Raw genomic sequence first — 14,446 nt, forward strand, 5'->3', positions numbered from 1 at the left:
GAGATAAAGATGTAATAATGCCATTACCTTTCATCAGCGGGATCCTTGAAAATCAACACTCTTTGCTTATCAAGCTGTGAAATACAAATAGAGCTAAAGGCATGGTCTGCGAGGAACTGCTGCAGCGATATTAACTAACAGATCTGCCCTTTGTGAAGGAAACCGTATCCGTTTCATTAGTGCAGACTCTAATTCAAAACTGTTGAAAATGAACTGCACATACTGTTTTAATAACAACACTCCTAATCATTATCAAACTGGTAATTCTCTCAGCACTGAATTATAAGGTCTCTGTTTCCATTATGACCTGCTGTTAAAGAAAGCCATATTTAAATCCTCCATTCTTTCGTATTTTCCAGATTATCCCAGGTTTGAGAGAAGGGGAGGGGTCGTGGCATCAAGAGCATGTAAAACTGTGTCTGCCACATTTGTTCATCTTAGGTAAACTGAGACTTTTAGACACTTATGTCAGCTGCTGCGTTCTTTTCAGATGCTTTGGTTACACAACTTTGCATTCAGTTCGAAAGTCCATGGTCACTCCAACCACGTTATTCAGTTTTTGGAGAGCATGGATACTTCAGAAAAGAATTAGAGTAGTAAAAATGGGAAACGCTGTCTCGTGGCAGGTGCAGTGAGCTAAACTTGTGCGCACACTCACAAAGTGCTGAGCGAGTTCTAGGGCTGTCTCTATTAGTGCGCTTACTAATACTGGGATTTCATAAGCTATTTGAAAATAGATATCACTGAACATTAACTTTTTTAGAAAAAAATGGGTTAGGTTTGTTTCAAATACACATTGTTCACCATAACAAGTTAAAAAAAAACTAGTGGAACATACTAATGAGTCAAATAAAGTTGTCTGTTCATTAAAGAATCGAATGTGACCTGGCATATTTTAGATCAAGATGCTTGATTTAGATATGCTTTTTTATTTTAAGCTTATGTAAAACATTAGAACACAAGTATATATTATGTTAATTGTCATTCCCATGACTTTACTTGATGGAATTCTCTCTAAGAAGCACAAACAACTCAATATGGTGAGGAGCTCACAGTGCTTATGCCACATTTAATTAAGCTATTTTAAACCATACTTTTTAAGTAACCATAACTTTTCTCTGTGCTAAAACTACATAAATTCTCATGTAGCCCATCCTACACATTAACAATATTGATGCACAGCACCAAGGAATAGATCTGCTGCCCTCCTGTCCTCACAGTCAAAGTAAATACTGCCGACTCTGATCCATCCTATGGACTGGTCACAAGATATTTATAAACAAAGAACCACAGCATTCTACCAGTGTCCTTGCCGAGACATGTAAGTTTTTCATAGGGTCTCCTTCATTTGGAAAATCACTTCAAGGAATGACTTTTTAGATTGTATTTTCTATTGATTCCTCAAAATTCAAGAAACCTTTTTAAAAAAAAAAAAAACCAGGATGTAGGGGCCATTGAGATTCTTGCTACCAAAATGAAAGACAAGCGTTAAAGGATTTATCTAAATAGCTCTGTTATTACTGACTCTTTAATCAGTAGAAGTTAAATCATCTCATACAACTAATTTTATGTTCTCCCATGTTATTTTGTGACTATACCTGAAGGCTTTTCCATGGTCAAACCATATAAGGTGTCTCATTGTCACAATTTCAAATTAAATTTCAAATTAAATGAACCATATTTATATTCTTTACATTATCTTCTTTAAAATATTTTGTAAGGGAAAATGCTAGCTATATTAAACATTTATAAGTGCATCAGAATTCATGAAAATGTAACCTAATCCCTTTCTTTGTTTTAATGATGGGGTGAGTAGCTTGGTGTTAGATGTCAGGATATGAAGACATCCTCTGCATAGGGAATGATGGTAACCATATGGCCTATTCACAATCAATTGAATTACAAGTCATGGCAGTTACTGCACTTTTAAGAGATTCTTGTGTTGCTTTCCATTAGTTCACTAATGTGACATTTATTAAACGTTCATGGTTGGGCATCCTTTCTTGACCATGTGTAAGGGCACAAGGAATGAAAGCATGAGTTAAAAGTTTTAGGCGTAAATTGGCAGTTATCAGCCCTAAAATAGTCTACATTTGGGGTGGCATAATTATTTCAGACTTTTAGGGTAGGCATGTATCCATCCATGTTTACTAGACCCTGACTAGCAATAGTATTAAATCTTACTCATCAGGCAAGAAGTAAACACTTTCAATTTATTATTAGGAAATGATGTTAAAGTTTAAAAAAAATAAAATCCACATTTAATCTGTTAAACAATAGCAAATTTCTTATGAACCAGTGATACTGTAATTGAACTGGAGACGGTTTTTAAGAGCAAGCTTGCTCTGGCTTTTTCACCCTCCGATTTGGAATCTGCTCACAGTACTGCCAGCTTAACCAAAAAGGATTAACTCTCATATCCAACTGAGAACACAGATAATTCTCAGTAATTGGTAAAAAATGAAGATGAATGGGGCTGAGAGATAAGGAGCAATTAGCTCATCAGCAGTTACAGCTGTGCACTCAATCCGGATCCATCTCTGGAGTCTCGGCCCCTTTTAAAGAACCTAAGCAGACTAAGCACAGGACACCCCTCCCCAAAAAGATTGCTCTACCTGCCCATCATTTCTCGAGTCTTCCATTCTAGTTCTTACTATGCAAAGACACCTGTCATAGCATGGAATGCAAATTACTACCTCTCTTAGGACCTATGTCTAAAGCCAATCTTCTTTTTAAACTTTTTTTTATAACAGAAACCAAATGACTACTGTAGACACTCTTAAATTCCCTGTCAATCGTTTCATTATAGCAGCATCATCTGTTTGAAAATATAAGCAATTCCCTCATCTAATTATAGGAAGGATTTGAGGTTCATTAACACTGCCAAGGCAGGATCCAATGTGCAACTGCGGAGCTCTGCGTGGCGGCCTGGCTCTTGGTTTCCTTTTATTTGCTGTCTCCAGATCTCCAAGACTTTTTCCTGAAATCATAAAATGACTTTTTCCCCTCAAAATAGACATGTGTGTTAGAAAGAAAGGAAATGACTTTGGGGTGAATTATTCTCTATCTGCAGGATATTCCTAAGGTTATTTTTCTTGTTTCAAGGTAAGGGGGTGTTCCCTAGTATCAACTAAGGAAGATATTTTGTCTCCCTCTGTGCTTGGCCTTTTTGTCCTTTTAGTAAATGTGTTTTGTTTGTTGGAGGGCAAGGAAAGCAAACAGGGAGAGAAAGGCTGACGAACACATTCTCAACCCAAATGAGGTCCTTACTTTTGCTTGAAACTCCTGCATCCTGTTAACTAACTACTTCTAGTTTGAGAAGAACTTTAAAAGAATCGTGTCCTTCCTACACACATTTGCTCAGCTTTGCCATTTACTGAACTAACACAGGCTTGTCTATATGTTACAGAGTTCAGAAAGACAAAATACTGAAGTCGTGAGATGACTTCATTTCCTTGAAGTAATAACAGCAGTTAGGGGGTTATGACTATAGTTTAAACAATGAGATTTTCTTGGGACATCTGTTTTGAGATCACATTTTGAATAGATATGAACTCATTTCCTACGAAGCCAGCAATCTACTATTGTTGATAGCTGTTTACCAGTTCTATGAGTCAGATATTAGCCAGTGGCAAAGGTCCCTCTCAAATCCTCTGAGTATTTTCTAAACTGTGTACATAGTGTTTTCCTTAAATAAAATGCTGAGGGAGGAATGTATTCTTTTCTTGACTCTTGGTAAATTATGGTTCACAAAACTTTGTCCTTGGGAATAATATTTAATGCATTTATTTTTAAAGGCGTATTTCCTGGCTCGCTTTAATAAAGCGAGTAAGACACTAGGTTTAGCAAGTATTTATTTAGATAACATAGATAGTCTGAGATGCTTTTTATGTCAATATTTAGATAGCATTTCAAAACTAGAAGTAGAATTAAGGATCCTTTATTTAGATTAAACAAATTGTGATTAATTTAGTATCCCCGAAGATGACCATAATGCCAAAAGAAAAGATAAACAGATTTTAAAAAAAAGAAACAGTTATGGATTCTGTCAAATTGACCTTGAGTTCACTGGTTTTAAATTTTCCTTTTCCAATATCCCCGTTCCAATTTGCAAGCAGCGTTTTTAAGCTGGTTATGCAGATCAGTTGTTAGGGAAGAAAAAATAGCCATTTATCTGGCCTATATTCTGTAGAAAGTGTTGCCACTAAAAAGAATCCAGGACATTTTTCCTTCTTATCTGGAATGTAGCTCATATCAGCCAACCTGTCACAAGATAGTACTTGATATAAACAAGAGATTGCTAAGACATCTCAGCAATCAATATCAGGATAGCTACAGTATGGAAACCCCAGCCCGTGCATATCATTTGTCTCAGTATCTATTTCTATGGCCAAATGAAGCATTAATTCAAATCATAAATCTATGGTGATTTAAATCTGGGAATGAGCACCTGCCTGCTTTAATGATTTATTTTGTACATTTCAGTAAGCAGGAGATTTGTCCATATGAACTGACAGGTCACCTTCAGATGCCAGGAGCAGACTGTTTATCACCATGCAGACTAGCATCTCATCTCAGCAAGTAAATATTAAACTAAAAGAATCCAATTGATTGTGGATGAGAGAGAACGGTGATGTGGCTATATATTTTACTCAACAAGCTGATGCCCCATTCGGATCTGTCCTGAGCTCCTCAACCGTTCCTACAGTCATCAACCTCTTGCAAAGATGTAGACTCAAGGTTATCATCTAAATTGGAATGCAATGTAATTATTTGTCAAAAACAAGGATTTCTAAACTGTGTGGTTATTTTCCTAACTAATTTTTAAAACTCATTATGGATCAGTGAAACCCATCCTTCACAAGAATATCTATCCACCTCATCAAGCCAAATCCAGTCAAATCAAGCAGAAACAAAATCTATATTCTTGAGCCCCAGGGATTTGTTGATAACTAGGGAATTGAAAACATGCACCTGTATAGGAAAGCCTTAAGTGTATAGCTAACCTTGTGAGGCTAGTGAACAGAAGTCATATAAAACTAGAATTGTCACTGGGTGCGGACAAGTCTAAATAGTAACAATACATCAAGGGCAAACAGAACCTCTGTGAAAGGTGTTATTCCTGCAAAGAGCTAACTTGTAGGCAGATTCACAAAAGCATTGAGCTTGATTCTGAGTCATGGGTTTGAGGGTCATAGGATGCCTTCTAGATATAAACTCTTCAATTCCTCTTCCTAGCCACTTCACAATGACTGATACTCTTGATACGGCCAGAGCACAACACATGCCCGCCTGCTCCTGTAGGCCAGTCTTTCCCATTAACACTTCTGTGGTCCTTGCATACTGGGCGTATAATAGATCACGTCGGTGTTTTTACAATGAACTGAACTTACAAGTTTAACGGAGGACAATGTAAGATGTTTCCAAGTTTTCTCTTAGCTCTATAGCTGCCGAAGAAACATGTACCCAAGACTGGAAGAATGCAAAGGGGGAAGCTCCTGCTGATGGCAGTATAAATGGGGAGAAGGTGACTTTTAGGAAGGCAATTTTACGAAACTGTATTAGCAAAAGTCACACCAAACTTCAAGTAAACAATGTGAGGAGCACACATAATGAATGCCACACTAATCACCAGGCACACGTAGTTGGAATATCACGCGGTGTCATTCCCCAGTTGCCTTGAACGGTTAAGCTCAGAAAGTCTACGTAACTTTTCAAAGTCATAATCAAATTGTTATTGAGCACTTAAAAGAAGCAGGAATTGTCTTCAGAGAAGCCTGGAGCCACAAAAAAACTGCTCCGTTCAGCAACTACTTTGATCTATGCACAGTTTGCTCTGACCTTCAAGGGGTTCCTTTCTCCTTTACGGCCACTCTCCTCCTACGCACACTCACGTTTTATACTTTCCAAATAAATGTCCAAGAGGCGAGGTTTCTATGGAAGGCAGCAGGAATTTCGAACTCAAGACAATTGCAGCATGTTAAGAATGGAATGAAAATGGCACCAGAAGAGCTCCCCAAGTGAGCCGGAGAGACCCAAAATATAAAAGATGTGTGTCCCTTTTGAGTCTATCATTCCACTGTTGCAAATATGTCCTTAGTATTACAGTCTTCTAAGAAGACACAAGTAAGTGCTTCTCTTGGTTCAAATGGATGTAAGGTGTCTCACACTATGTTATAACACTATAGCAAGCTATCAACTAATAGAGAATGTTATTTTCACAACTAAAATATAATGGGATATTTAAATTGTTTATATTTTAACACATGATAATAGCCTAAGTACCTATATAATTAAAGGGAGTTGTAATTTGGTCACTACGTAAACATTATTGCATACTAAAAATATGAAATGCATGTTAATGCTTTAATTGTGAGCCACTTGCTTCTTGACTTCTGCCTGTTGGTTTCTGAAAAACTGCTGTTCAGCTGCTCAGAGAAATTAAGAGATGGTTTGTTTTGAAAAGATTTCCATAAAAGGTTATCGTCCCTCTTAACCCCTGCTTCAAGCATCTTTTACCAGGAATGGCCGACATTGTAAGTTTGGTCTGAAAATTTAAACATAATCAAGACATAATTTGGAATAGTAACTATAATTTGTAAGTAGATTTTTTAATGGGAGAGGACATGATCACAGTACAGCATTTGCAGTCAAAATTTCCCTCATTTGGGACATTACAGAGGTCAGCCTGTGTGGAGTTCAATGGATTAGCCTTGCCCTGGGACCTTTCAAGATCTTGGTATCTCCCTGCCAAGTAATCACTGATAACTTATTTCTATAAGTGCTGCAAGTTGACTTTTTTGGTAGGCAAAGCAAAGGAGTTATATTCTAAGCCTTTCTACACTTAGTTCTAAAAAAGAGAGCATTACAATTCTTTCATATTGTTTCAATATTGCTACAATATTCAATAGTGATGTAAAGTCTAAAATAGCATCTACCAACCATGAGCTAAGTGATTTTCTGTTTTCTTGGCCTTGTCCCTAGGCTTCCAAGCAGTGTAAGTTTTGGTATGTGCCTGAACTGCTTTGCTGTAGCATCATCTCTTCAGGTGGTCCTCCATGTTTCCCCTGCTCTGAGAAGAGCCACCAACAGCAACTCTCAATTCAGTTGTCCTTATGAGGTCCTGGTGAGAGATCTAGTCTTCCCATTTGAATGTCAGAAGTGGACCTTTCCCTTCAGGGATGAAGTGCTATTTTGTGTTTCTTATATATGTTTCAAATCACTTACTACCATGCTTATGAGGAACTGCAATTGAAATGATAATTATTACAATTTGTATTATTTCATCAAAACCCTTTAAGTACAAACTAATCAGTGGAAAGCAGAGCACTATTCATTAGCTTAAGAAACAACATTAATATGCTGCATGAAAAAGAGAAATTGATCAAATTGTGATGAACATCTATGTTTACTTCAAGCCTTCTTGGAAAGGATAACAAGCAATTTTCCTTTGTTAAATTGTATTTTGAGCATAAATTCTGTACTTTCAAGAAAAACATTAGTGTATATGAACAGTGTGAAATGTTTTGCCACATTAACACCCAGATGACAAATATTTCATTGATTATAAAACTTAATCCACTTTTAAAGCCAGATTCACAAGTCACGTGCTTAGTCTGCACAGCTAAAAGGGTTGCGTTTGGTTTTATTTTGAGTTAAGAGAAAGGAAGCCAGGCGATCAGGGGAAGTTAATATTGCTTTTTTCAAATGGAAGATGTCTTTGCAACAGTTGTGGATAGAAGCAATGATCAAAAATAATATGTATTTCTGGCAACAGAGTAAAGGCGTTAGTTGCCCAACCCCTCATACACCCTTTAGCTTTGTGCAGTCTTCATTGCCTGCAGTAAACAGGATTCTGAACTGAGAATTTTAGGCAACGATTTATAAGTTTTACATAATGCATACATTACCTAGTATCAATTACATTATACGACAAAAAGTAAAAGATTTAAGTAACTCTTAGTACATTATATTTTAAAATTGTCATTTTTCTTATTATATATTGTTTATAATCTCTTAAAATGCCCAATCTACAAAATATTATATGGATGATTATAGCAAAGCAGATATGATATCTTTATTCTTCATGGTTCACGTAAGAAACCTGAAAAGCATCCTATGTGAATGAGAGAGAACTAATGCATAAACTCTTCTGTTGATGGTAATGAATTTCTTACTTTATAATAAATGCATTAAAATAATTTTTAGATGTCATGTAGGATTGAATACACACATATTTCTATCTGATTACCTACACCAAAAATTTATAATTTTTATTCTTAAAACTTACTTGCATTATGAAATATATCAATTCATTATTTATAGCCTACAATTTGTTGTAGAACTGATCCTATATTAAAAATCATAACTTCCACCTTCTTAGTTTCTCTGTATCAGATAGGAAAAATGAAGAGTTAAAAGGATGCCCCTTTGTTGATATTAAAAAATGCATTTCATCAGTGGGTATCCAGTAGTTTTACTCTGGAGTATAAACTAACTCAATGAAAACATGAATGTGAATACTGGCAGTGAACATAAAAACTTACCGACGCCTGAATTCATATCCCCATTTTCAGAATCTGCTCCATGTTGGTTGTTACTGGCATGATAGTTGCTCATGGCTTCTAATTTGATTTTTTTCACCTTCATTGCTTCAGCAATGGCTGCATTGGTAGCAGCTGCAGCAGCTGCAGCAGCTGCAGTCAAACCTTAAAAAAATTTTAAAAAAACAAAGTCATTCAAATTCAAGTTTTTTTCTATAATAGGCCATCTCTTTCCATAACACACATACAAACATAGAATCTATAATTCCTTTATGTTATACTGATAACATATTTCTCTTCCAAACCAGCCCAAGCAACACTGACACAAGCGTACAAACTCTAATCAAACTCTCTGCTTGAGTACTAGGAGAAAGGAACTCCCATGTTTCACAGGAGTGGAAATGTGGAGCGAGTGAACTTTGAAGAGACACAGGCTGAACTTCCCATTCCCTGATCAACATCCTCTACAGGTGGTAGAGAGTCAACACTGCAGATTTATGAAAAGGCTTACTTCCGATGCTCAAAGTCTCCTCCCTAACTGGAGCTATCCATGCCACCTTTTCTCACACACGGCCTGCAGCAACAACCCTCTGCTTTCATGTGTGGCTCCCTTCCATGACTGCCATTCTTCTAGTGAGATTCTACTCATACTTTGACGTCTTAACCCCCCCCCCCCCATCTTCCCTAGGCTGAGATGATGACAGTTGCTTCTGGCTGTATGGACTATGTTTACATTTATGTTATGGTACATGCAACACGGCACTGTATTGTCCTCCTGTGCATGTCCTTTCCTTGTGAAATGGTCACTTATTCAGTGGCAGAGGTCATTGTCAATGTGCAGCTAAGTAGCTGCAGGATTCAAGATTTTTATGTCTTAATGTAGTGTGATATGCCCTGGCTGGCTGAAATATGTGGGAGACCTGCCTCTTCTGAAGAGAAAGAAGTGGAAAGGAATGTCGGGGGCGGGGGAGAAGAGTTGGAGGGGAGGGAATAAGTAGAGAGGAGTGGGGCGATGGGCAGAGGGGGAAATATGATCAGACTGGGTGAAAACTAATTAATTAATCAATAAAAATACAGAAAATTACAGCAAATAATTTTATTCCACTTATTAAGCCTTTAAGCAGTGATTTCAGTGAGACAAGATTAATCTGATCACCATAGTAAAACCATATTATTGATCAATATCATGTTTGCTTTACACATTATGGAATATAACACCAGTTCTAAAATGATGTATTTAAGCCCAGAATGCCCACTGTCCCTGCTTTGTCTTAGATACTCTTGTCATTATCTGTATGTCTATATAGACATACAGATAATAACAGATCAGATATGACACATGGAACAAAAGCCACTGACCTAAAGCGCAGTTCTATAGATAGGAAGAAAAGAAATTTGAACTGAATACATATTAGCTTCTCAAATGTCAACTTTTACAAAGTTCCCTTTACCATCCTAACCTGGGGTCACCCATCTGAAAAAAAAAAGTTACATGCCATGGGGAAAATAAATAATATCTCCTAATTCTAGAACGTTCACAGCCTATGCAAGGAGAGTGTGTCCCTCCCTGCACACTTCATCTTTTCACACAGCTGCCTGAGAGGTCCTGAGCACTGTGTTTTGGCCTTCTGGATTTATCTGTGTGATTTATCCGCACTCGCAGTTGGTAGAGAGAATGAACACCCCTCTTTTTCCCTTTCCTCCCCGCTAATCATTACGCCTAGTTACCACAGCAAAAAGCTGCTGCCCATGGAATTACACGGAAGTCTCTGTAGAAACCTTTGCTATGTAATCAGTGCACAGAAGACTCGACCTGCTCATCAGATCAGTGCAGAGAGGCGTTGACCATGTTCACCCGGATGCAATAAGATCTGCAGATCAGATCTTTGCCTGAAAAACTCATAACCACTCCTTAAAAGGCATTGATCTAAATTCAAAGAATCCTTCTGCGTTTAGCACAAGCATTTGCTGCCTTTTAAGTCCCAACTTGAGCAGACTCTCTCATCTTCCTATGATTGAATTTTCTCCTCAATGACTCATTTCCTTCAAAGATCTTTCAGAGCATTGTCTTTCCTGTTCCCTTTAAATCATCTGTGCGATTCCCAGAAAAGGGTTTCCTTGATTTTTGCCTTGTCACCAACGTGAACATCTTCTTTGTCCTTTCCTCTATTTCCTGGTGTTGACTTGTCAGTAATTTATGTCTTTTCTCAGCCCTATAACTTGGCTTCATGATACAGGAGGATCTAGTAATTGCATTCAAAATATAAAGAGATGCTATTATATACTAGCCTGCAAATTTTAAATAACACAAATATAATTTTCAAGATCTTGTCCTAGGAAAGCCATTTTTTTTTTTTTTGTTTTTTGAGAAAGGGTTTCTCTGTGGTGATTTTTTTTTTTGAAAAGAGATTCTTCTGCTGTAAAACCATTCTGAGCCCAAAAAGGAAATAATAAAAATCAAGTAAGAAAACAAATAAAGAATAGCACATTATGCTCAGTATGGACAATTCTTATTCCTTATCCATCTGCAAGTCAAACCCAAGAGGTAATTTTCAGTGGGAAACTTTCTTCACTTAGTCCCTTACTTTAGATACTTTATATTCATCTTCATATTCACTTATCATAACTACTTCTAGTAAAGTTATTATCTTCCACTTGTTTGAAACTTTTCCCAAGTTTTACAATTCTAATAGAACTCTAAAAGTTACATGTGTCAAAATCAACCATGCACATGAATGCATGCATGCTATAATCTGAATAACATGCAATTTGGCATTCTAATTTTACTAAAGACTTTTGGTTCTACTAAGCCTTCTTGTACTTGATTTTTAATATCTTAAATTCAACCAATTTCCTTCATGTCCACTACTGTCCCAATTGCAAACTTCTATATCTTATTCCTTAAATTCCTGCAATGCTTTTTTTTAATAGTCTTTTACAGGGAAGGGAACACTACTTGGTTATCCAGCATCAAATAATCAGTCCCGAAAAAAAGCACATACAAATAGCATTATACAGACAGAGCAGGCTAGTTTTCAAAAAATATATGTATTTGCCTTTCCAGTATCTGTCAGAACCAGTCATGGAGCTTTCAAACAAAGCACATACCTACATCATGCCATATCTGTAACTCTGACTCAGAAGGTCTGAGGTGGAGACTCTGAGATGATGCACCTGCTTATAGTAATTTTACTACTGCACGCATCGTCTTTCCATCCTTCTGTGTAGTCTGGGAAGAGCAACCCAATACTTTGATGTTTTTCTGTTTTATATGATAGAAGATGATGTGGCTAAAAGAATATGGGAATTAAGGCTACACCCCTAGAATATAATATAAACACAATATGGATAGATTCTTTGTTTACTTACACCAAGTGTTTTTTATTATCATGGTGTTTGGTGTGACCTGTCATTGAATGAAAAAGTCATTCACATACAAGATCCCTTGAAGAGCCACAAGGAAAATATAGCGGTTATTTTGAAAATGCTTTAAAAAAAAGTACATGAACACTTTATATTTGTGTTAGATTATATGATAATACATGCGAGATAACAAATCTTATAATTTAATATTAAACATGAGTGTCCATAGATTCTTTGTGTATAAAGTTTTAGAGGATCACAAGCCAATTGGCAGCTCATTACATGTATTATAGTTCCATTGGCTTTCAGTGAGTTCTTTCCTGTCAAACCTCCAAGGTAATTCTCAAATCCCTTGAACCTTATTGTCTCCAGTGAAAGCATAGTGTGAATGTCTTTGTAGCCTCAGATGGAGGTTGTATCGTGTATGATGTTCAATAATTAACTTCCTTTGAAAAAGAAAAGTGGAAGAAATAAATAATGGCCAGAATGCCAAGAATTCAAGCCATGACCTGTTTTTATATAATAAAGACTTACTCTCTGGTGGAAATAGCAGTAACCCTAAATATCTACCTTATTCCTTCACCCCTTCTGTGGCACTATTTTCACAGACCCTACTTCTGTTCTGTCTCAGACTCATCCCAACTTTAGCTTCCCCTGCTTCAGTGACTTACTCCAAAGTGTCTTAGATTTTCACATTGCCACTGCATTTCATTCTTCCCAATCAAAATAACTAATTTTCTTTTCAGAACTAATCAATTCCGTAGCTCACAGGAAAGGTAGAGGCTGGAAGTTGCAGAAGATTCCTTTAACGTATTACAAAAATATTTTACATTGTATATAGATGCTTAGTGAGAAATTTACACTAAGAATTACAGTGTTTCTGTTTTATAATGCATTGTTACTAACTGTGTGGAATGTCATTGCGATGATTTCTATGAGGGAGTTTTAAAAAAATCATCACAGAAATATATGCTTAAATTATCTATGAATAAAAGGAGAGGGGACAGACAAACTGTCCAAACAAAAATAATCAATAAAGGTAGGCAGATGACTTAGGACGGACAAATGAATGAATGAACAAATGACCTCTTACAGTAAGACATAATTAGCTCTTGATTTATAAATGAATGAATGCCCTCTTACAGTAAGATATAATTAGCACCTAAACATTATAAACCAATGTCAAAGGTTTTGGAATGTAACTTTTTGGCTACCATAGCATACATTTTGAATCAGTTTTCCATAAAATCATTGAACCCAAACTCTGTGTACTGTATTGTTACAAAGCCCTTGCTGTTTCCAATACAATAGCAGGAGTCAAACTTTTGGGAGTGAAATGGGCCTTTAAAAGCAACCTCTTACTTTGTAAAGAGAGCAATTATTTTCTGCTTTCAACTTTCATTAAACAGCCTTTAATTTTTTTCAAATACCATTAAATAATCCTGACCACTCTTTTAAAAAAGAATAAGTATCTCATTATATTTATTTCCAATAAGTTAGTGCCCTTAGTTATAAGTAGACGATTACAACTGTAGATTATAAATATCAAGAAAGAAGACAGATTGCTGTCAAATCCTTTCTCTGATCTGTTTGTTTGCTCATTAACTTGAAAAGTCCGATCTTTGATCTTTGGTTTCAAAGACATCAAGATGACTTCCAAATGTTTGATATGCTGTCGACTTTTACATTAACTTCCGCATAAAATGCATCTCTCAAATCCTAATGGTTGAAAAAAATCATGTTAAACTGCAGAGATGGTAAGTACTCAAATATTCCATACAGCTCACTACTAGTCTATGCTGCTAACTCAAACCTAAAAGAAACAAGTTTAAAAATGCAAGAAATTATGGTCAAGGGTAGTTATTAATATTCTGGAATTGATAGCTTATTTATGTCTGGCATTCTTTCCACTGATTATTCAGGGAGACAGGCGGCTTATAAATATCTCATCACTTCCCCGTCATAGAAATTTCATCGACAGTGCTCATGCACAGCTATTAGCAATATGAATCTAACCATTACAAGAAGGAGGAAAATCGAACATGTGGCATTAATACGCAGTCCTGGTTCCTAACCATCTGATAGGCAGATGGTGCAAAGCAGCTTCTCCAGCTGAAATGAAGGGGCACATCATTTAAAGGCTTGTTTGCATTCTAACTGATACCAGTGCCATATTGATATACACGATGCATCGTGGCAGGATTTGAACAATCTAGTTTGCTTCAGTCATAAATGTTTACAGCCTTGTTTTTTTTTAATCTTATAAGCATGTTCGGAAGAGTGTATTTTTAATTTATGAAAGCTATTGTTTACTTCTGTTGAACTAGAAGATTAGCAGAAAGCAGGAATATTAAATTACTTCAACCAGAGCAATATAACCAAGACAGATGAATAAAGTGGGTTTCTATTTTCAATAAGGATGTTAGTAAAGGAATTTTAAAATTAGTCTAGGCATTTTGCGCATTAAATACATTTATTTATTTAAACCTTCCAGCTATTTTTTCCCCAAGTGGCATAGAGGGGAACTTAATGCTTTACAT

The 14,446-nt window shown here is 36.3% G+C and overlaps 1 protein-coding gene across 2 annotated transcripts in view; it reads right to left on the minus strand.

The window, feature by feature from the left end:
- Positions 1-14,446, minus strand: part of Dach1 (dachshund family transcription factor 1) — a 358,503-nt gene that overhangs the window by 162,364 nt on the left and 181,693 nt on the right. For both annotated transcript variants that reach the window (XM_050144656.1, XM_050144657.1), the window contains exon 3: positions 8,547-8,708. In XM_050144656.1, the coding sequence (XP_050000613.1) occupies positions 8,547-8,708 (162 nt within the window). The remainder of the gene's footprint in view (positions 1-8,546; positions 8,709-14,446) is intronic.

The sequence above is a fragment of the Alexandromys fortis genome, unplaced genomic scaffold, assembly GCF_014885135.2.
Source record: "Alexandromys fortis isolate MF-2015 unplaced genomic scaffold, M_Fortis_MF-2015_v1.1 scaffold_43, whole genome shotgun sequence".
NCBI classification, from domain to species: Eukaryota; Metazoa; Chordata; class Mammalia; order Rodentia; family Cricetidae; genus Alexandromys; species Alexandromys fortis.